The 25,234-nt window shown below is 35.0% G+C and overlaps 1 protein-coding gene across 1 annotated transcript; it reads left to right on the top strand.

The window, feature by feature from the left end:
- The first annotated feature begins 20,073 nt into the window (after positions 1–20,073).
- Positions 20,074–24,776, top strand: LOC148206228 (potassium transporter 6-like). The gene is made up of 8 exons (XM_088104172.1): positions 20,074–20,256; positions 20,355–20,847; positions 20,936–20,989; positions 22,348–22,608; positions 22,691–22,743; positions 23,089–23,212; positions 23,310–23,564; positions 23,651–24,776. The coding sequence occupies exons 1-8, from the start codon at positions 20,218–20,220 to the stop codon at positions 24,688–24,690; spliced, it is 2,319 nt and encodes a 772-aa protein (XP_087960298.1). The 5' UTR covers positions 20,074–20,217; the 3' UTR covers positions 24,691–24,776.
- The last annotated feature ends 458 nt before the right edge of the window (positions 24,777–25,234 follow it).

The raw sequence follows: 25,234 nt of genomic DNA, 5'->3' as shown, positions 1-25,234 counted from the left end.
GTAGTAAGTCTCAAGTTTTAGGGTGTTTTAGTGTAATAATGAGGTTTTGAGTAGTGAAATTGTGTAGTAAGGTTTGTAAACTGGTTTCGGCATTTGGGGTCTATTATTAGTTGTATTATGACTTGTCTAAGCATTAAAAAGAGAAAAATCTAGTGTAGAACAGTTGGTGTCATCTTGGGATGACTTTTTGGGTGTGTTTGGTTCAAATTGAGTTTTACATGATGAGATTTTGAAATAGAATGGTTGAGTTTTCTAAGGTTTTGGAGGGTGCTAACAAGTGTAGTTAGACTTGTTTATGCAATTTGTAAACTAAGATGGAGGTTAGAAAGTGTAAAATTTAGTTTGGATAGCTTATAGGAGTTAATTTGGGTTTTAAAGTGTCAAATTGAGTTACAGAAATGTTTTCAGTGTTTTTTTTTCTCAGGGTTTGTAGGGTCCTAAGGATCTTTAAAAGCAGTTGGGTAAGTGGGAAAACAAGTTAAAAAGGGGTTAAGTTTTCTGATAGCGCTTTTGCACCCAAAATGGGCGTTCCCATTCCAGGGGCCAGGGCGTTAAGTGCCAGCCTCCCAACGCCTGGGTGCTAACTCTCTATTGGCGTTGAGTGCTAGCTTTGGGCGCCTGAGCACCACCCTGTAGGTTCACATGTTTTTGTTTTATAGGTTTTTCAGTGAATTGTTTGGTTGTTTATGGTCCTTTGAATTTTGATTAGTGATCTTATATGATGTTAGTCAATGCAAAATGAAAGGATTTCTATATGATTTACATGTGAATGAAAATGATGCATATGAATATTGTGGTGAAAGTTGGTGGTAGTTGATGGACGTAATTCCATGACTTGGGAAGATGTTACATGGTTGTGCATGTGTTGTTGTTGTATACATGTATGGAGTTTTGAACTGTAGCCTATTGAGACACTATAATACTCATCCATTCTCAAGTAGAGATGGATGAGTCATGTGGCGAGAGTAACAGACAGTTCTTATCTATAGGCTTTGATCATGGTCATAGACAACTGAAATGGACTAACCTTGTATGGTAGTTTGGTTTCAGCCAGCTATATAACCATTACAAATGCACAAACTACCAATAGTTCGACATTCATACCTAATCCGGATGAGTCTTGTCTAGACCTTGACATGTAGGATGACCGAATTGTAATAGTTAATTTATGTATAAATGTTTAAATTTGTTAAATATAATATATGAACTATCATGTATATCTAGCTTACCATTTTTCTTTGTGCTTTGTGTATGTTTTTTATTTCTTTTATGACCATGATCATCTGATGGGTGTGAGCAGAAGGTGATGAGACGTTCCTAGGACATGCTTTGGAGGAAAGACCAACATATGTTTAGTTATGTTAGAATGTGTAAATATATATAGTTTTCTTTTAGATGTTGGGTTATATATAAAGTTATTGTATAGTTATTATGATGACTGTATTAACTTTATAGTTTTGGTTTGATGACTCTATTATACTATTCATAGTATTTTGGATGGTAAAAAAACTATCTTAGATCGCATGAAAACTTCCAAAGTTTTTACATAGAATCCTACTCATTCCGTATAATTTATAATATATATATTTATACATTAGATACATAAAACATATCCTTTCAACTAATTTTACTAATGTACTCTTCAACATCCAATATCACTTTCAAAACTGTAATCTTTATAATTCAATCTTCAAAACTTAAAGAAAAACTAACTATATATTAATGGTTAAATTTAAATATCTTAATATAATTACCTTCATGATTAGTATGAGCTCCTTCTATGCAGAGGTAAATTAATCCTTAATTAAACAAAAATTTCCAAATCTTAAGAATGTAAAATGTACGAGAGATTTTCAAATTCGCTTCTAAACCTTCAACCTAAATCAATTCTAACACCACAAATTAATCATATTCTATAGGAGATTCCTATTTCTTGGTTAATTTATATAGACGTAGGAAAAACTCACTAAAATAAACTTATAGAAAAGCTAAATAATATAGACGAAATTTTTTATTCATTTATCTTGATATATACTCAAAGAAATCTATACAAAAATGGAATTTAATCATAAAAAGATGGTTTATTAATTCATAAGCTTAGAAAGAACTCAAAAGTCTATAATTTTGAAAGATAAATTTTGAAATAAATAACGAATAAATTATTTAAATATATTTATAATTTTGTTTCAAAAAGTAATTTTTTTTTCTATTTGATGTAAATTTATATCTCTTAATATAAATAAACTGGATGTTACGTTAAAAATTTAATTTTGTTTGTGATAATATTATTGTGAAGACTTTTTAAACAACATACGACTTAAACATAAAATTATAGAACTTTATTGTTAAGTAAATAAGTTGTATATTTTCAAAAGTTAAAAGATTAATTTTATTAGTGATATATATAGTGTGTTCAACTAGTGTAAAACCCATGAGATTTTTTGTGATGATTTTTAGTTAACCAAAAATATAAACCATCAGTATATGAAGTTAAAATGATATAATTAAGAATTCAATACACTTTATTAACCACATAAAAGTAACAAAAAAAATTAAAGACTTTGTGCATCACTAATTTTCCAAGCCACAGACACCAACCTCACCACAAAAGCTCAAAAATTCATCTCTCAAGTCTCAGTCTTGTCACCTTGTCTATAGTTTGGTGTGTCTCTGTCACTTTCTCTCACCAAGATTTATGTCTCTCTTTAAAGAAAGATAAACATACCCAAAAAAAATATAATATTCATATGTCTCCCGTACGAATAAAAATATACATGCTCATACTTCAAGTTCCATTTGCTGCTATTTCCAAAAAAATATTTTACATTAGTTTTTTAATTGCTTTTAATTTTACAACCGAATTTACTACCACCATTTTTACTACGGCACTAAAAATATTTAAGAGACTTTTTTTTTTACAGTTGGAGAAAGAGATTTTAACAAATTGATTAAAGATACATTAATTTAAAAAACAGGATAGTAATAAAATCTAGGCTTAATGCTTACTTAGTTCCCATGTTAGGAGGTAATTTTTTGTTTAGTATCCGATTTTAAAAATGTAGACATTTGGTATCTATGTTTAGAAATTTATATCAATTCAGTCCTATCTGATAAGTTGTAAGGAACGCTGTTAAATGTTAAATGATGTGACAAATAACTTATCTGACGTGGCAAAAGATAATTTTAAACCAAAGGCAGGTATGAAATTATTATTTCATTACAATAAATTAAAGGCTAACGTGCTTGCCCTAACACATTGATGTCGAAGGAGCTTAATTAGGTGAAGGAGCTGAGGTGAAAGAGGTGAGTTGAGGTGGGGTGGCCTTCGTTGTTTGGTTGGTGTGAGGTGGGTGTCCTAAGTTGAGGAACTATTGTTGTTGTCTTCTGAGGTGAAGGAGGTCGCTGAGATGGGATACCCTTCGTTGTTTCCTTCGTGTGAGGTGGGTGCCCTATCGCTGTTGTCTTCTCTGATTGTGATTCATTTTTGGGGTTTGGGGTTGTTTTGTTGGTGTGGACGAAACATTATTGAGTTACGACGACACAATGTCAATGAATCACTGTTCGTCTTGCTCACTGGGAGCTCTCGTGGTGCTTCATCAAGAGGATGCTTGGCAGCCAAATATGCTATTGTGAAGGGCTTGCAGTATTGAGAGTCGCAAAAACTACTAAAAACGAAGGCAAGCCTTTTTGGGGCTGCCCTAATTACAAGGTTTCTTCCCTTCGTTGTGTTTTTATTTTGGGATACATTTATTTGGTTTTTGCTGAGATGATTTTGGTTGGATGTTTTGTACAGCGGAGTCGAAATGAAGAAGTGGGAGGATGTAATTTCTTCAAATGGGCCAGTGAAGATAATATTAATGAAAGGGATACTACAATTGGGTGGCAAAGGAGAAAGATTATTAATTTGGAAAAATCACTTTTGGTTTGTCAAAGAAGGGAAAAGGTCTTAATCTGGATGTTATGTTTGATGGGGTTGATTAATATTGTCTTTGTATGTGTTATGTTTTAATTTGTTGAAGTGTTGTATCACTCACATTTTGTGATGAAGAAGTTAGTTAAATTGTAATGTTTCTTTGACACTAAATATGAATGAGAATCTCGTTGTAATGAGATTGTGCTTGTAATGACATTGTACTTAATGAAGAAGTTGGTTATATTAGAATGTTTGTTAGTTCAAGTGTAATTTTCAGAGAAGCCAATGAAATGAAGTTTGAAATCAGAGAAGCCAAATTAATATGTCTATCAGAATACATTAAATATAATAAAGTTTGAAATCAGTGATGCAAAATGAATATGGCTATTGCAACTACAAAAAATATAAACAAGTTTCAAATCAGAGAAGCCAAATTAATATTGCTATGACAATAGAATATGAACCCAAAATGTTAATCCAACATCGAAAATACTTCACAGAACATCACATATCATCCAAAATAGTTGAGATATCATCAAAATGTAAACGTTGTTAAGTGCAAAATACATGACAGAAAGCAACACTACTTAAAGTCAAAGTACATTTCCAAAATAGAACAAAGATGTACTTAATGTTTGAAAGTAGAACAATCTAAAGTGGTGTTGTGATTTCATCAGTTTGGGGTTCTTGAGTAATCTGACTTGCTTGAGTTGGGTGTGGTGTAGGTTCTTCGTTTTGTTGTTGTCTTGCTTGAGAAGGGTGTGGGTGGTGTTGTTGTTGACTTTGTTACCAATGAGGAAGCATTGGTAAATTGAAGATAAATGATTTTGATGATGATGCAAGAAGATAGACTTGAAGAAACTGTTATAATTGTTGTAAAAGCACTTTGTAGAATATAAATGTATTAGGAAATTCTTTGAATATGTAAAACTTAAAAAAACTCGTATCTTCAGTTAAGTTACGCATTTAATCCATTATGAAAAGCTATAATCGATTATCCTGAGCACTCTTGAAAAAAGCATTTCGCTCTAGAATAATCGATTATTCCTTCAAATAATCGATTATCAACTGATCCTATTGAGAACTGCCAAAGTCTCTGGAATAACCAATTGTTCCTCAAGATAATCGATTATCCCTTTTTGAAAACCCTTGTAACGGACTTAAATAATCGATTATCACTAACAATAATCGATTATCAATGGCAGTTGTAATCTATCTTTTCAAACTCAGACCAGTTGCCTATATAAGGTTGTTCCAAAACACTTAGAGGGTTAACTTTGAGCTTTTTGAGAATACAGTGTGATCTGAGGAAGTTCCAAAAAGCTAGTTCATTGCATTGCCTGGTCTCGTGAATAGGAGAAGCTCGTGCTTTGTGGGTCAAAGGTCGGAGCGGTTCTCTTCGAGTTGGCAACGCTGCTGTTCTTCCAGTTCGTTGGTCGAAGGAAGACTGTTTCTGCACTGTTCCGGTTCGTTGGTCGAAGGAAAGTGTAGATTGATCGCTTCCGGTTCGTTGTTCGAAGGAAGCATCCTTCCGGTTCATTTGTCGAAGGAAGGTTTTATCTTACTGTTTCATTCACTCTATTGTAAATTTGTGAAACTGATTTTAGTGAAAACGTTAATCACTTTTTATAGTGATTAACAACTGGATGTAGAATCTTTTGATTCGAACCAGGATAAAAATTCTATGTTGAATTTTTCTACTCCCTACACTCTTTACATTTTATGCTCATAAATTGTTTGATAAATTTTCTCTAAGAAAATTGATTTTCTAAAACAGACCATCTTAATACGAGTTTGACCGAACACGCTTTCGCTATCTTAATTTATTCCGCTGCGCGACTCTATAATGGTACCGATTATTCCGATAGACTTCCTTGTGGGCAATTAGTTCTTCTATGCCCAAGTTGTCTACATATGGAACATCTCTTAGGGATTCCTTTTTGTCCAAGTTGTGTATCATCCTTTTTTTGCTCCCAACTCTCGAAACTTCTTTTCTTTCTTGGTCTACCTAGCAAGACCCATTTTGGTGGAGGCAAAATATCAGGATTTGAAGTCCTTTGCCGTAGATGAGGTCCATTGAGAGGGAAAATGATTGGAATGTATGTTTCTTCATACGTGGAAGTTCTAAACCAATGCGGTATGAACTCTTCTGGATTAATGTTCAAAAATCTCATTGTTGTGACTGCATGACAACAAGGAATTCCTGATACACTCCACTTTCTGCAGCTACAATCTCTTTTGTCTACATCAACGACATACTTTTCACCTATGTTGGATGTATGGCAGATCTCAAATATTTGCATCCCTAACCAACTGCAAAATCATAAACCATGAATGTTAAATGGAAACAGTATAAACAGCAATAGTAAAGGAAATCAGTAGTTGTCATACTTAGGTATCCAATATTTTGTCTTCTCTAACTCTTTTTGTAGCCTCTTTTGAATTTTGGGATAAATGGGACCTTGAAATCTACTTATCTTCTCTCTATTGGATGCCCACCTCTTCATCAGGTATATACGAATCTCTTCCAACATTGTTATGATTGGTTTTCCCCTTGCATCTAAGATGACACTGTTAAATGCTTCTGAAATGTTATTCACAAGTGTGCATAATCAGGTCTTCCTGTAAATCTGGACCTAGACCAAAATATGCAAAAATATGAAGTTAAACATTTGGAAAAGAAACAAACATTTACAAAACATGAAACAACAATTACAGTTTTGAATACTAGCGTAGGTGGAATATCTATCAAGTGTTTGAATGCATCTTTATTAACGTCCTTAATTTATTGCATCACTGACTCCCATGCTTGAGGATGTGCTGATGATGTTGCCTTCCATAGTAATTGTCTCAGAGTTATGCCACTAAATTTCTTCCTAAAATTTTAATATATGTGCCTGACACAAAAACGTTTGTCCACCCCAGGCAAAAGATTTTGTAAAGCTGGCAGAAGTCCCTATCACAATAAAGAAAGAAAGTATGAGTCTTAAATTTCCATCGTCATCAAAGTAATAAATAAAAGTTACACATTTACTTACTTTTTGTTGATCTGATACAAATGTACACCTTGAACAAAAGCCCCCACCTCCAAGATCATTAATTAACCATTCTAAAAACCAAGTTCATGTTTCCTTATTCTCTACTTCAACAACAACATATGCTAACAGACACATCTGGTCATTGCCATCTCTTCCAACAGCAGTTAAAAGTTCACCTCCATATTTCCCTTTTAAGAAACAACCATCCAAATGTATAATAGGCCTACAACATACAAAGTTATCCTTACATGCTTTGAAACACACATACATTCTCTTGAATATGGCCTTATCCTCTGTTGGTTCTACATTAACTTTAATTGTTGAGCCAGGGTTTGATCTGAGTAACTCGTGTGCATAATCAAATAGTCTTTCATATTGTTGCGAAACAACCATCAATGTTGGTGGATGTCATTGCTTTTTCCCTACTTGTTGTAGACCTAGACACACCAATGTTATACTTTTTACAAAATTTATTTTGCAGGTTTTTCATATTAATATCCGAATTTCCTTTCATACTCTTCTCTAACCTCTCACTTAACCATTTAGAGGTAACTAAACAAATTTTGAATTCCTTACTACATGTATGACTGTTTACAATTTTCCTTAACTGCCATGTACATTGGCTACTCCTATATCCACAATATGCATACCATGGACATTTCCCTTGTGAACCAATACATTTGGCGCATATTCTTCTCTTGTCATTCTTAGAAATCTTCAACTTCCTACCGTTATGTACTCCATAAGTTCTAATTGCATCAGTGAAATCTTTTTTTTCAGGAAAGTATGTTCCCAGTTGCCATTTATATTCTTTCATACTAATTGGCTTGAGAAGATCCTAAAATCTCCATATCGGGTTGTTTTATTATCTGAGTCATCACTTAAATAAATACTGCCACAACTATTAGATTCTCACTCACTATCAAATAATCCCCTGGCCTGTACATGCTTATTTGGAGTAGGACATCCACTTCCTGTACCCACTTCAACAAACAAACTACCTTCGTATTGCTCTTATTGGGGTTCTTCATCTCCTTGCACTATAACATCCACCAAATCATCTTCATTGACAGAAGCATCTTCATTAGAACCTACCCAACTACTAACATCAAACTCATCCTATACATCCCCTACACAACCACCAGCATTATCCTGCCCATCCCCTACACCACCACCAACATCATCCTCAGCATCCCCTACACCACCATCTACACCACCACCAATGATATCATCCTCACCATCTTCTACAACATCCCCTAAATCGCCCTCTACACCACCACCAATGATATCATCCCACCATCCCCTTCATAACAAACACCATCATCATCTTCACCATCCTCACCAACGTCTTCTTCACTCCCATCTTCATCAGCTTTATGTTCACCATGTTCAGTCAATTTACCTTCAACATCCTCACCAACGTCATGGACCTGATGTTCATCATGTTCACCAACTTCAGCAACTTTATCTCCATCCTCACCAACTTCTTGTTCACCATCCTCACCAATTCCTTCTTCACCACCATTCTCACCAACCTCATCACTTTTATGTTCACCAACATTACCAACTTGACCTCCTCCATCTTCACCAACTTCTTCTTCACCCTCTTCACCAACTTTATCTTTACCATCTTCACAAAATTTACCTTCACCCTCTTGACCAACCTCATCATTGTGGTCTAAACCTTGACCACGATATTCCAACATTTGAATATAATCTGGTTCAGACACCATGTGAACCACAAACAAATGAGCTTGACCATTCAATATCGCAATTTTGACCACATGCATTGCAGATATATCATCACTTAACAATTCCAACCTAGCTTCTAATACAGAACCACCCAGGGAATACCACACCTCCTTAACATTTCTATATCTCATCTCCTTCAGTATGGACAAGATTTCAAAATAACTCCATCTGTCTGTGTCAACCATCAAGGTACTGGTAGAACGTCCATGGTATCTAAATAACCCATCATTCACAAACTTACCCCCATGGTAAAACACCACCTCAACATCAGGGTCTGACATTTTCTTTAATTATCAACTATTATATGTCTATATAAAAGTAAGTGTTAGACTACAGATGGAACAGGTTAATGACCTTCACATGCATCTACTATCATTATTTAATGACCTTCACATGCATCTACATTGTAAAGATCCCACGTTTTTAACAACTATTAAACGTGTAGGCATACAAACTTAATCACACGCAATCAATGTTTCACCTACAACATTCCATTTTGTCTTAATGCTTAAATTAATATGCAAGAACCACACAATAAACAACAACCACACATTCAACAATACGAAAGCGAAAACAGTACGCACTAAAGGTACACAAAACAGTACGCACTCATGGGAGACCAAAAACATACAAACAGTAGGCATAAGAAAACGACAGGCAGTAAAGAACGGGACTACTACAAACACAAGAAAGGGGACCACGACAGGACCACAACAGGACACACTAAGGGGACAAGAAGACAACATACCTCCATGGGGGACCGAAACTACATAAAAGAACTCATAAAAAGCGCACCTTTCACCTTTTCACTTCGAACAAATACCACTGTTATCGCTATCGCTCACCCACCACAATAGCTTACACACTGCAAGATACTTCACAACGCCTTTTCACTCAACAAATCTCATTCCACAACGACAATCCTTCACTCAGTATCAACCTTTGCTCATATATCCTTACACACTATCAACCACAAGAAGGAACGAAAAATCCCCAATTTATAAACACTATTCCTAATGTTTTTTATTGTACAATAAAAAACCCTAATTACTTTATTTTGCCAATTTAAAAAACATAACCCCGTTTAAAATCCCCAATTCTGGCTGCCACGTCAAGAAACTTAAGCCAACTCATTGCCACGACGCAATTTATTGCACAAATCACATCCACAGTCATGAAAACGTTATCAATTTTAACGTTGTTAACTTGATAGGATTGAATTGGTACAAATTTCAAAACATAGGTACCAAATGTCTACATTTTTAAAATCGGGTACTAAACAGAAAATTACCTCCTAACATGGGGACTAAGTAAGCATTTAAGCCTAAAATCTATATTGAATGAATACAGTAATATTTGAAATTTCAAAGCATGAAGAGAAAAAAAATGTTGGATTAATTTTACATATATGATTGTATTTTATTGTGGTAGATAAAATAGTGTAAAACTATTAAAATAAATGTTATAAAAATGATAATTAATCAAACTAGATATAGATATCATTACATGCGTCCATAAAGCATAAAGCATGTACTAGTTATAGAAACATTTTATTATATAATATAAATTTTTGAAAGGAAAGGAATGATACAAATTCAAAACTAAGTTGCAACATTTTTCTCATTTTACACCGAATCAACTAGAAGATCTTCATCTACTCACACCAATCAGGTAATTATTACAAACAAGAAAAACAAACAAACAAGCAAAACTAAAATGTAAGATAATGTACCAAAAGGTTTAATATAAACATTTATAATGTACCAATTTATTAATCACATATGTGAAACAAACCACAAATTCATACATTTGTACAACAGTTAACACTAATTCGATTATCCATATTTATGCTTTGACATATGTATTCAATGTAGGTATGCACTCGTAATAGTATTTATATTCTGCAAAGTTCTAAACAAAAGGGGTTATCATCCTACTACTCATGCACGCCTATGACCTACCAGTGTCTATAGACTAGGACCTCCTACGACTCTCACCATATAACGCATTCTACTCTATTTGAATGTGAATAATTATTAGAGTTTAGGATACCTTACTTTCAAAACTCCCATATGTTAAAACATACACTAACTTTACCATATCACATAATTTCTCCCCTCAAGAACATCTCAAATCATATTCTACATCCATATAAACAACATCACACATATTAAGCATGCATAAGCACCATAATTCATCTCAAATCCATAATAATCGTACACAAAATCTAAAATAAACCATTCAAATAGATAAAAAATCAAAAAACATAGGAAACCACATTGCGCTCAGATTGACGCTTAGCGTAAAGCCCCTCACAACAGGGAGCGGTCAACATTAGTTTTTGGCTCTTAATGATAGAGCTCTTACATTTTCTCTCGCTCAGTGCAAACAACTTGCCACTTAGCAAAAAAACATAGAAAGGGTTCCAGATTGCAGCTGTAATTAACGCTCAGCGGTACAAAGTCACTGTTCAACACCAAACCATTCGCAAAATGACCGCTCAACAGTGAAAGGATGACACTCAATGGTCTGAAGCAAAAATGTTTGCAGACCTTCACATCCAAACCTGCGCTCAACACTATACCAGTACCGCTCAACGTCATATTAGAAACATGCATATTCAGTTATGTGATTTGAGGGACTAGTGACCTATTGTGATGATCAAATTAGTATTCCTAACTGAGTGCATGATTCAAAAACAATTTTAGATGTTATAATGAATACCAATTTGCTCAAATGGCTAGATTCTCAGTCCCTCAACTCAACATCAAAACAACCAAAATACAAGCTACACAAACAAGCAACCTTACAAAATTTCTACATGTTAAACAACCAATTTCAGACCAAAACAAACATGTAGCACAGTTTATCACAATATTAACAACATTAAAGAGTGGTAGTTATCTTTCCTTACATGACATATGACCAAACCACTCTATAAAACATAAAACAACTCCAAACACACAAGAATCTCTATTTGCTCCTGAGTTGAAAAACTGTTATTTTTATACTTAAAATTTACTTCAATTGCAACCTTTATGACTTAGAAATGAGTTTGAACTCATGATTTTGTTGAATTATTGGAAATAACAGAGTTGGACATGTTTTATGCTTGATTTCCTTGTTTTTGCAGGTTTAAAGATGAATTTGATGAAAGAAGTGAAGTAGGAAAGAGATGGAGACATAAAAGGACACAAAAACTGCAAAAGAAGAGAATAAGCAAGTACCGCTCAACACCAATTACCGTTGAGCGGCACTTTTCAGTACCTGTTGGCACTGCTGAGAGGAAAATTGGCACTGAGGGGAAGAAGTGAAACGCGCTACTACCGTTGAGCGGAACTTTTCTGGGCTTGGGCCTACTTTTCTGTATTTTTTAGAATAGTATATAAGCTTTAGGACATTTTAGCGTTTGCATCTTTGGCTGGAACGAAGAAAAAACAAACTCTTTCACCCCTTGGAGGAGGATTTTGGATGCTAAGGCTCCCTTCTCAACTTTCTAGGGTTCTATCTTTCACTTTTCCCTTGTATTTCATCTAGTTTCACCATGAATATGGTGAACTAAACTTATTTTGTTCTTGGGGAATCAATGTAAATCCTTAGAAACTCTCTTGTATGGAATTTGTTCTTAAAAATCATCTTTATGATACATGCTTTCTTTCATTAATAATTAGGGTTTTTCCTCTTTGCTCAAAGCATGCATTGTTTAACTCATTCGATGTCATGATTATTGGTTTTGTCAATATGAACACATACGGGGAAATCTAGATCTGGGGAATCTCTCCCAAAAGTATATTACCAACCTAGACATAGGAGTATGATAGTTGGTTGCCTTTAAGCTTCTGTTCACTACAATGCATGATTAATTGCTAGGGAGACAAGACATTGTAAACTAGTGATTGTGATTAGGTTTTCTTCGCTGAGACATCGGGTTTTTAGTAATTTAGAAAGTGGAATTAACATTAATGAAAAGAATGATGAATTCCTAAATACAAGAGAGTGGATAGGATGAAATTGATAACCCCCAACAACATATTCATTCATATAATTCAAATCACGTGTTTTGTTTCTTCTTGCCCATTGATTAATACATGCATACATATTTACTTTTCGGTCTTTTGCATTTGATACTTACAACGATTTGTTCACAAGTCTTAATTCATCAATAAATCACATAACTGTCTAGGTCGTGAGTCCTTTGGGAGAACGATACTTGGTCTTACCAGGTTTATTACTTGATACGATTCGGTTACACTTGCCGAGGGTTAACAAGTTCTTAACTCCGTTTTCGGGGATCTAAGATGTGTTCATCAAGTTTTTGGCGTCGTTGTAGGGGACTCGTGGTTTAACTGGTCTATTTGTATGATTTTTGATTATTTTTGACTTGTTGTGAATATTGTTTTTCTGTTTTTAGTTTTTTGTTTTTATTTTCTGTTTTATGTTTTCTGGTTTTATTTTTATTTTATTTTCTATTTTTATTTTTCTATTTTTATTTTTTGGTTTTTATTTTCTATCTTCTTATCTTTTCAATTATATCTTTTGATTATTTCTTCTCTTTTCTATCTTTTTGTGCTAACAAAATTTTTCTAGGATTTTGTTTCCTTGTGTATGAAGGGAATATTAGGACTAGAAGCAAAAAGATTTCTGAACCTCTTCTTGAAGGCCTGGACGAAAGTAGAAGGAGGAGAGTTCGAACTTCAAGAGAACTATTCCCTTCTCCTGAGACACTCTTACAACCTTCACCACAAAGGTCTTACCATAGCACTGAAAATATGGCAGAGGAGAATAACGGTAGACGGACTCTTGCAGATTACACCACTTTTGTTGGCCCTCAACATTTTAATAGTATAGCAAGGCCGAGGGTCAATGCTACAAACATGGAGGTGAAACCAGTGTTGATACAGTTGGTGAAAAACAATTAGTTTAATGGGCTATCACATGAAAGCCCGTATGAACATCTCACCACCTTCAATGAAATCTGTAACACCGTGAAGATAAATGGAGTGCTAGATGAAGCAATCAAGTTTAGCTTGCTTCCTTTCTCATTGGGAGGCAATGTTAAGTTATGGTTGAATTCTTATCCAGAAGGTAGTTTTACAGAATGGGAAGCCGTGGTTGCAAAGTTTTTAAACAAATACTTCCCACAATCTAAAGTCAACAAAGGGAAGCAAGAGATCTCTTCTTTCAGACAAGGCATGGAGGAGACATTAGGTCAAGCATGGGACAGGTACAAAAGCTTTTTGAGAAAGACTCTCATGCACGGTTTTGATGAAGCAGTTGTAGTTATACTTTTCCTTGGAGGTCTTGGTTCACAAACTAAGTTGATGTTAGATGCCTCAGCTGGAGGTAATATTAAATGTAAAACTCCAGAGGAAGCAACAGAATTGATAGAAAACATGGCTGCTAATGACAATGAAATGCATAGTGAAAGAGGAACCTCTGTTCAACCGAAAGGGGTTCTACAATTACAGTCAAATGATGCCTTGCTTGCTCAGAATAAGGTTATAACTCAATAGTTGGAGAATCTAACAAAGACATTTGCTCAATTGTCGAAGGAATTAAAAACTGTTGCTCAAGCTCCACAACAGATGTGTGAACTATGTGGTGGTGACCATATCAATGGTCATTGTGCTTTTCCAATGGAGGTCCTAGAAGATGTAAATTTCATGAACAATCAATTTCCATACCGCCAAGGTAATTTCAACCAAGGATGGAAACCTCATCCAAGCATGGGTCAAGGTCAGGGACAATCTGGACAAGCTGGGCAATCAGGACAATTTAACAGGCCACAACAACAACCATCATTATGGCACCAGATGTCTACACTCACTGAAAAACATACAAAGTTGGAAGAAACTCTTAACCAGTTTATGCAGGTAACCATCTCCAATCATAACAACACTCAAGCAACCCTTAGAAGTTTGGAGATGCAAATCGGACAGTTAACTAAGAAGTTGGAAGAAAGGCCTGATAAGAGTTTTGGGGCTGATAATGAGGTTAACCCTAAAGAAGAGTGTAGAGTTTTAGTGAGTGTAAATGTTGAAAGAGTTGAGTTAGAGAGAAAAGAAGAGAAAGAAAAGAAAGTAGAAGAAAAAGAAGAGAGAGTGGAGAGAAAAGAGAAAGAAGAGGGAGAAGAGATAAAAATTGAAGATATTCTTCCTTTTCCCACAAATTATGAGAGATTAGAGAAAGAGAGACAGTTTGGGCATTTTACAGAAATATTCAAACAATTGGAGGGTGATTTACCTTTGATGGAGATATTGCAACAAATTGCAAATTATACAAAACCCATGGAACAAGTCTCCACAAAGAAAAGACATAGAGAAGAGGAGACAAATGATTACAAAGCGGTCAAGAAGAAGCTACTCCCTCCAAAAGAGAAAGATCTAGGAAGTTTCACCATTCCATGTGTCATAGAAAAGAAAAAGGTAAATAAAGCCCTACTTGATTTAGGGTCAAGCGTTAATTTAATGCCTTATTCTTTACTTGAACAAATGGGTGATCTTAAAGTCAAGCCTATAAAGATGAATTTGTTAATGGCGGATGGCTCTTCAAAGAATCCGTATGGTATAGCAGAGGATGTTATGGTTTGTGTTGGAGAACTAAAATTCTTGGTGGACTTTGTGGTGATGGAGATAAAGGATGAAAGAGTTCCTATTATTCTTGGAAGGTCGTTTATAAAAACGACTAAAGTCATCATTGATGTAGATGAAGGAATAGTGGTGTTTCAAGACCGAGATAAAAATGTGGTGATTGATGTCTTCAAAGAGGAACAGCAGACAGAGACTAGTTATAAAGCTACATATCAAGATGTACTCATGACTAGTCCTCAAGATGCAAAGCCAAGCTTCAAAGGTAAAAATTGTTTCTTGTTTCTGGATAGGGAAGAAGATCAAGATAGCAAAGGAAGGATGATTCATGATGATTCAAGGCAAGCACAACCCAAACCTGGTAAACATGTGAAATTCAAAAACAGGTTGTGGATTGTTAAAGACTATAAGAAAGATGGAGTGATAGAAATTGAGTCTCCACATTCATGAAGAGTCAAAGAGGTAGACCAGAAGCAGCTGATGAGTTGGTGTGATGAAAGAAAGATAAACACCAACATTGAAGATGGAACATGAGTTTTACTGGGTCAAGCTAGTGACGTTAAAAGAGCGCTTTTCTAGGAGGCACCCCAGTTGATTTAAGAACATTATTTTATATTGATATTGGTTGTAATTTTTTTTTTTAATTTTTGGACATTACTTTTATGTTGAAACTTTTTGGGTTAGCATCTACCGATGGATGCTAGGTGGTTAAGTATCTATTGAAGGATACTAGGTTTATTAGTAGGTTTGTTACACTTACTGATGGGTGTTGGTAAGGTAAAATTGCACCTACTGATGGGTGTTGGTGGATTTTGGGTCAGGCTCGTGACGTTAAACAAGCGCTACCTGGGAGGCAACCCAGTTGATTTACTATATTTTGTTTGTTTTGATTCTGCTTTAGTTGCATGATAGGGATTGATTGCATGAGTGTTTTGAGAACTTAAATGCAGGGAGTGAGTGAGAGGCATGAGTATTAGGCACCCAGGGAAAGCTAGGAAGAATGAGAGCATTTCACGTAAGTGCGACTCAGCGCCAATTACCGCTGAGCGGTACTTATGCAGAATGGTTTTTTGGGTCACCCTTAGCGGAACCCGAGCCCATTAGGGTATTTTTATACCCTAGGGTGCGATTTTGGGTTCATTTTCAGATTGCTTTCCTCTCACACACTTCTAAACACTTTTCTAAGAGTTCTCTACATCTTTCCCTTCATTCCCCTTTACAAAATCCCTCTTCTACTCACTTTCTCACTAGTTTTGCATCTAAGTTTGGGGTTTGGAGAGAGCATTGTTGTTGGGGCTGAATTCTGATCATGATGCTAAGCAGGATGTGTATGTGGAATGTGAATGAGCTTATATGTGAGATTTTGAGCTCTAGAGTTGTTGTTTAATGTTATTACTTTGACAGCATGAATGACTTTGCCCAGGTTTTCTATGATTGAATCACTTGCTTGTTTGCATCATATGATCAAGGCCATTTATTGGAAACCCTTTTTGTTAGCCAAATGCATGAATTTAGCCCACTAAAAGAGAGCACTATGTGTTCTATCCTTTGAACCCTTAGCCATGAACATAATTTGAAAACCCTTTTGAAAAAAAAATTAACCTTGAGTTAAGATGAAAATATTCTGTGGTATTGATAAATGTTCAAGTTTGGGGTTGTTGGAAAATAGAAAGGGAAAATAAAAAGCATTGAGCTAAAAGTTAAGCATGTGAAAAGAAAAAGAAAAAGGAAAGAAAAGAAGAAAAAGAAAAGCTCAATGCAAAAGAAAGTTGGTAATAATTAAGAATGGGTGTGTTTAGATGATTCTCTTAACTCAAGGGTTTTGTGATCCAGAAAAACCAATTGTTATTGTTAGCCCAGCCACATTATAAGCCATTGAAAAGTCCTTGTGATGATGCTTGCTTGTAAGTGTTTTTGATTATGGTTAAATGAAAGGCAAAGTTGATTCATGTGACATTGTAATAGTAGAGTGAATGAGTGAATATCTCCTATACACTTGTGTGTTTGAGTGATACACTTTATCTAGTGAGGATGGATTCCATGAACACATAAGAACATCTTTGCTTAGTTGATTGATCATTCATGATAATAGCATTTGTTGGATATTATGTGATTGAGTGAACACTAAAAGCATGTGCACATCTTGATTGAAGTCTTGGTGATATGCTAAATTGAGTATTTACTTGTCTGGAAAGAAGGATTTTTGAATGTGGTGAACCATTGAATGGATTTGTAGAAGATTAAGTTACATCTTTTTGCTTGAGGACAAGCAAAGTTCTAAGTTTGGGGTTGTGATAACAGTTGAAAAACTGTTACTTTCATACTTAAAATTAACTTCAATTACAACCTTTATGACTTAGAAATGAGCTTGAACTCATGATTTTGTTGAATTGTTGGAAATAACAGAGTTGGACAGGTTTTATGCTTGATTTCCTTGTTTTTGCAGGTTTAAAGATGAATTTGATGAAAGAAGTGAAGTACGAAAGAGATGGAGACAGAAAAGGACACAAAAAGTGCAAAAGAAGAGAATCAGCAAGTACCGCTCAGCACCAATTACCGCTGAGCGGCACTTTTCAATACCCGTTGGCACCGCTGAGGGAAAAACTGGCGCTAAGGGGAAGAAGTGAAATGTGCTACTACCGCTGAGTGGCACTTTTCTAGGCTTGGGCCTACTTTTCTGTATTTTTTAGAATAGTATATAAGCTTTAGGACATTTTAGGGTTTGCATCTTTGGCCGGAACGAAGCAAAAACACATTTTTTTCACCCCTTGGAGGAGGATATTGGATGCTAAGGCTCCCTTCTCAACTTTCTAGGGTTCTATCTTTCACTTTTCCGTTGTATTTCATCTAGTTTCACCATGAATATAGTGAACTAAACTTATTTTGTTCTTGGGGAATCAATGTAAATCCTTAGAAACTCTCTTGTATGGAATTTGTTCTTAAAAATCATCTTTATGATACATGCTTTCTTTCATTAATAGTTAGGATTTTTCCTCTTTGCTCAAAGCATGCATTGTTTAACTCATTCGATGTCATGATTATTGGTTTTGTCGATGGACACATACGGGAAAATCTAGATCTGGGGAATCTCTCCCAAAAGTATATTACCAACCTAGACATAGGAGTATGATAGTTGGTTGCCTTTAAGCTTCTGTTCACTATAATGCATGATTAATTGCTAGGGAGACAAGACATTGTAAACTAGTGATTATGATTAGGTTTTCTTCGCCGAGACATCGGGTTTTTAGTAATTTAGAAAGTGGCATTAACATTAATGAAAAGAATGATGAATTCCTAAATACAAGAGAGTGGATAGGATGAAATTGATAACCCCCAACAACATATTCATTCATATAATTCAAATCACGTGTTTTGTTTCTTCTTGCCCATTGATCAATACATGCATACATATTTACTTTTCGGTCTTTTGCATTTGATACATACAACAATTTGTTCACAAGTCTTAATTCATCAATAAATCACATAATTGTCTAGGTCATGAGTCCTTTGGGAGAACGATACTTGGTCTTACCAAGTTTATTACTTGATACAATTCGGTTACACTTGCCGAGGGTTAACAAGTTCTTGACTCCGTTTTCGGGGATCTAAGATTTGTTCATCAGCTCCTACGAATAACAGAAATACAATCAGGGTAAAATCGTTAAAACCACTAATAAAAACTCAATCTGATAATTCAAAAGGCACATGTAAGTTGAACTAGACCCACATGTAACAAAAAATTGTTGAATCTTAACTTACTCATACAAATAAACTAATGAGTCCAATTTGAAGATCTCACCACAAGGATCAATCTTACCGTCTCAATTCTTCAATTAGACGAAAAGAGGACGAGAACTCTTAGAGAAAAGTCACATAACTCTAAAAAAATTGTTTCTAAAGAGATTGTGTGTTTTAAAATTATAAAACTTGTTCATAACAAAATTATTTATATTAAAATTTTCTAATATTAATTAAAATAATTGAGTATAACAAATTTTAAATTATTACTATTTCTAACATATCATTTTCTAACTATTTTCAATATTCTTTCGACTAAACACAATTTTTTAGTTTAAATTATGTAACTAAATTGTATACTAAGAAGAAACAACATTTTATAATCACAAAAGGTCTTACGAAATTTTATGAAAAACAATTATCTATAAGTTAAAAAATGGATTCAGATATATTATAAGTGAATCTTTTTTATAAATTATCTTGTACACAAGTTGATTTTGATTTATATGTTTTATTTTATTTTTTATTTGATCTATTTTAAGAGGTTTATAGAAAAATCTTCTCAAAAGAGAAAGCGTGAAAAGTACATGTTATCCTAGGTAATATTAGAGTGTAATTTTGTGGAATAGTTTTATACGTAAGAAATGTGTGCCATGCAGATAATACAGCTAGCATTTTTGTTTATGGGAATATTTATCTGTGTTTGTGACAATTACCGTTGATTCCAAGTTTCGGCATCTAACTATTATTGGTGGCTTTGTTCCCTACTTAGGCCTACTTGTCGCCATTGATGGCTGTTAAACTGCTGTATAGGTTTCTCATAAACTGAGATAACTTTTTTCACTCTTGCAATAAAATAATCAAAAACGATGTTTCGCGTGTATCTTCCTATTCTCAAAACACATGCACAACTGGGACCTCCTTGAATGCATTTCAAACTCCATCATGGATCTGGAAAGTTGAATAAAGTAATATAAAATACAGACAGCTTTATTTTATTTTTTCAGAATTATTCTGTCGAGGTGTCACACTTTTGAAGATATATTAATTCCTTTATATGTCTTTTTTTTTCCTATGTGCTACTAACTGGGAGGGGAGAGCTTTTGCAGCAACTCGGTCTTGTACAAAACCTATGCTTTTCAGTTTCTAAGTTTAAAATGGTTCACTTAGATTTCTAAGAGCATGTGTCATGGATCTGGAACGTGGGATTCTTCAAAACTCTTCTAAGGTGAATTGGGCATGCTAAAAATGTGCAAAATTTTTCTTTTAGTTAATTTGAACCATGTTAGTGTTGAACCAGAATGTTGGCTTTTTTTTTTTTTGCAGGGGAAAGAATCATGGAAAACTGTTCTGACTCTGGCATATCAGAGTCTTGGAGTTGTGTATGGGGAGATAAGCACTTCTCCGCTCTACGTGTACAGGAACACCTTTGCTGAAGATATTGGTCACTCTGAGACCAATGAAGAGATTTATGGTGTTTTGTCTTTGGTGTTCTGGACTCTTACATTGGTGCCTTTGGTGAAGTATGTGTTCATAGTGCTGAAAGCTGATGACAATGGTGAAGGTGGCACGTTTGCACTGTACTCATTGCTGTGTCGCCATGCCAAAGTTGGCTTGTTGCCTAATTGCCAATTGGCAGATGAGGAGCTCTCGGAGTACAAGAAGAATAGCTGTGGTGTGGCAGCAGAGAGAAGCCTTGCCTCCACGCTCAAGACCTTGTTGGAGAGGCACAAGGTCTTGCAGAGGATTTTGCTGGTGCTTGCTTTGTTAGGGACTTGCATGGTGATTGGTGTTGGAGTCCTTAAACCTGCTATTTCTGGTGATAATTACAACTTTGGTTTGTTTTGATTTGGGATATTATCTTTTGGGGTCTGTTGGTTACACTATGTTATTTGGAATGAATGCAGTTTTCTCGGCTGTGTCTGGACTAGAGCTTTCAATGTCCAAGGAGCATCACAGATGTAAGTTCGTCAAGACTTTCTGTGTTTTGTCATAGCATGTTTTTGATCATCATTGCTCAATTATCAAAGGAAATTTATTGGGACTTGAAATTTCTCTTCCTTCAGTTACCTCATTATTTTATCTCCATGGTGATGTTCTCGTTTTCTCTTCTTGCTAGTGTTTCTTAACACTCAAGTTTGGAAGGTTCGTAATCACTGTACCTCGAAAATTGAAATTAAACGGATGATAATTGGAATCTGAATCCAAATCTTATATTAGATAAAAATAAAAAAATACAATAGTATATAAAGTAAAAAATTTATTAATCTATTATTTTAAAGTTTTGGATAAATATTGGATAAATAGTTGTATCGATCTTTATATAGAATAGTTGACTTCAATGTTATTATGTTTGTGTAATTCACATAAAATCTAAAAAGTTGTTGTAATCTGGCCACTATGGTTGTATTTTTACAATGCATTTAGCATGCAAGTTAGCAAGTTTGATAATTGATAATTGGGTGGCTTTTTGAATGATGATTATAACGTCTTAGTCCTGGATTTACTGTAACTTTGTAAATTTTGATACCGGTCTAGATTAGTTCTCACAAAGCCTGAGTTGAAGCTTGGTTGATGTTGCAGGAATGAAGAAGTTTAAAGCAGATGATAGTTTTCTTCTAGACTTTGATTAGAGAAACTTTTACGGTTTCAGTGCAATGTCTATAAGTTATTCCAATTTATGAAAAAAGCTTATCTGATTGGATTTTCCTTATTGACAATCTTCCAAAGTTTCTATTATAACTTCATGACTTAATGGGTAGGAGGGAGAGAGAGAATTGCTTTGAACTTTAGTCAAGTTTTTACTGATTAATTTTAGACGTTAATTGAAACTGAAATTATGTTGATAAATAAATTCTCGTATTGACAAGATCTATTGTAATCTTAAGCTTTTCTGCATTATATCTCTTATACTCCTAGAAATCAAGCAACATTGGTACTTTTCACAAACCATGTCTTTGATGTGAAAGGTCCACAGAGGATTGTCAGATATTGTTGAAGATATATGGCTAGACTTAGATTTTAAGCATATCTTATATGGAAAACGAAAATGCTTTAGTCACATTGTTATTGCTTCTAGATCGGGAATTGGGACTACCACAAGGCTAAAGTGAACTTACATGTCATCACTAAATTTTATGCTGTTTATGTACAAAGATCTTAAGAGAAAGGATAAGATCATAAAAATAGTTGCTGATCTACCATAAGCTTGTGAATTTACATTTTCTTTTATATGCATGTAGAACTTCGATGCCACACTTGTCCTTTATCCGAGACATAGGTCACATGACTCACTAATAGCACTTGTAAAACTTGACAGATGTAGAAGTTCCAGGTGCATGTATCATATTAATTGGCTTGTTTGCCCTTCAACGTTATGGCACAAACAGGGTTGGCTTCTTGTTTGCTCCCATAGTTTGTGTGTGGCTATTCTGCATCAGTGCCATTGGTCTATACAACATCGTTTACTGGAACCCTCATGTGTACAAAGCACTCTCTCCATATTATGTTTTCCAATTTTTAAAGAAGACCAGAAGAGGAGGATGGATGGCCCTTGGTGGAATTTTGCTCTGCATAACAGGTTCATTTGTTTGTTTTGTGATTGGCTAACTTAGATTTGTGCCAATTTTCTTCATTTTTAATGCATTCCTTCAATTTTTCAGGATCAGAAGCCATGTTTGCTGGTCTCGGGCACTTCTCTCAGCTATCAATCAAGGTATTCTACTTTACAATTGGTTTTATTTTACCTCCTACTCGTTTAAATTCATTTTGGCTATATAAATATATACTTGTCGCCATTGGCGTTATACTAATTCTATATTTTAGATGTTGGTGAATCTTTGTGAATGACTTTTTAGTTAAGAATCTAGGTTTAGAAGCTAAGCAAAATCTACCGGTGTGTCCTTCTTCTGTAGTCAGTATCATTTTCTTCTTGTCCCTATCTTACTTTTTCTACTTTATTCCTGAAATATTTCCTCCATTTATTTTTCTACCTGAACTTTATTCCATTTCCCGGTTCAATTCCATAACTCTTTGATAGACGTTTTGATGGCTTCTGCAGATTGCTTTCACCTCTTTGGTTTATCCATCTCTTGTTCTCGCTTATATGGGGCAAGCTGCTTATTTTTCTAGACATCACGATGTTGAGCAAGAGTATCACTTTGGCTTTTACGTATCTGTACCAGGTAGGCAGTGTAATTTGTGATCTTTCGGAGGTGTAGATGAAAATGATGGTGAAAAATTTCGCCAATGATCGGAAGATTTGACTGTTTTGTGTTTCAGAGAAATTGAGATGGCCTGTTCTGGTGATAGCCATTCTTGCTGCAGTTGTGGGAAGCCAATCCATCATCACTGGAACTTTCTCAATCATCAGGCAATGCTCTGCATTGAGTTGCTTCCCTAGAGTAAAAGTGGTCCACACTTCATCCAAAATCCATGGACAAGTATATATCCCTGAGATCAATTGGTTGTTGATGCTCTTGTGTTTGGCTGTAACTGTTGGCTTCAGAGACACAAAGCTTATGGGTAATGCATCAGGTAAGGTCACTATTACATCAATGAATCAGGTGTGGTATAATAGTCGTAGTATACAAGTTCTTATGACAAAGTGTGCTGCACAACAGGTTTGGCAGTTGTCTCAGTGATGCTAGTCACCTCTTGTTTGATGTCAGTGGTTATCGTAATCTGCTGGCACAAGAATGTTCTGCTTGCAGTTGGGTTTGTTCTCTTTTTTGGCTCCATTGAGGCTCTCTTCTTCTCAGCTTCTGTGATGAAGTTCTTTGAAGGAGCATGGGTGCCAGTTGCTTTGGCATTTGTGTTTCTTTCTGTGATGTGTGTGTGGCACTATGGCACTCTCAAAAAGTATGAATTTGATGTTCAAAACAAGGTTTCAATCAGCTGGTTACTCAGCCTTGGCCCTAGCTTAGGCTTTGCAAGAGTACGTGGGATTGGCCTTGTGCACACTGAACTAGTATCTGGAATTCCTGCTATTTTCTCCCACTTTGTGACCAACCTACCAGCATTCCACCAAGTCCTTGTTTTCCTATGCATCAAGCATGTGCCAGTTCCACATGTTAGAGGCGAGGAAAGGTTTCTAGTTGGTCGTGTAGGTCCGAGAGATTTCAGAATCTACAGGTGCATAGTGAGATATGGATACCATGATGTCCACAAAGATGATAATGAGTTTGAAAAAGACCTTGTGTGCAGCATAGCAAAGTTCATACAAGCAGGAAGTGGTGGATGCAACTCTTCAAATGATGAGGTTGAAAAGGGTGGAAACATGACAGTGGTTGGAAGCTGTTCTACTAGCCACTCCCTGTTGGTGAGTGAGAAAGATGAGGTTGATGTGGAGTTGGATGAGAGCTCAGAATCAGAGAAGGTGATGAAACGAAAGAAAAGGGTGAGATTCATTGTGCCTGAGAGTTCAAAGATTGATACTGCTGCAATAGAGGAGTTGAAAGAGCTTATGGAAGCTAGGGAAGTTGGAGTGGCCTACATTTTAGGACAGTCCTACATGAGAGTTAAAGCAGGGTCCAGCATGCTGAAGAAGTTGGTTATAAATTTTGGGTATGAATTCTTGAGGAAAAATAGCAGGGAGCCTTCCTCTCTACTTAGTGCTCCTCATGCATCATCTTTGGAAGTTGGGATGATGTATCATGTTTAATCTTTTGTTAAGCAAATGATTTAGAGTAAGTAATCATGTACATGTTATAATCTTTTACGCATATATAGTGAAAGAGCCATCACTTAATCTGCTGTACAAATCTTCACTTTCTTTTTTCCATATCACAACCTCACGCCTTTTTCTCATATCAACCTTATATATCAAATTAACTCAAAGATATTCAATTTAGGAAAAACCTAACTTTATCCTATTACAAACGTTTTAATTCTAGGTTAGCCTATTTAATTATTATTACTATTATTATTAAAATTAATATACAATTAGTGTAAGCTAAAGATTCAATCTTATTTCTCAATCCTGTTGAAATTGGTGACTCCTAACATTTTCTTTGTAATGATCACAAGAATCTTCTTTTCGAAGCGAAATCGAATCAGATAAATCATTATGGAATGTGAAAGTTTCTTTTTAAATGTTTAACACAGTTACATATATAAAACTTAAAATAAAAATAATTAATTTAATTGAAATAATTCTATATTAATTAATTCACCTTGATAATAGAGTGAAAATAACTTATCTTAAG

This window comes from Vigna umbellata, chromosome 1, assembly GCF_029865625.1.
Source record: "Vigna umbellata cultivar VRB3 chromosome 1, Vumbellata_1.0, whole genome shotgun sequence".
In the NCBI taxonomy this organism is placed as follows: Eukaryota; Viridiplantae; Streptophyta; class Magnoliopsida; order Fabales; family Fabaceae; genus Vigna; species Vigna umbellata.
Note: the sequence above shows the minus strand (reverse complement) of the source record. Positions and strands in the feature narration are given on the sequence as shown.

Coding starts and splice junctions, on each gene's coding strand:
- LOC148206228 (XM_088104172.1), top strand. CDS start 20,218: ATGGATCTGGAACGTGGGATTCTTCAAAACTCTTCTAAG. Junction 22,744..23,088: donor TCTCTCAGCTATCAATCAAG/GTATTCTACTTT, acceptor TGGCTTCTGCAG/ATTGCTTTCACCTCTTTGGT. Junction 23,213..23,309: donor CTTTTACGTATCTGTACCAG/GTAGGCAGTGTA, acceptor TTTGTGTTTCAG/AGAAATTGAGATGGCCTGTT.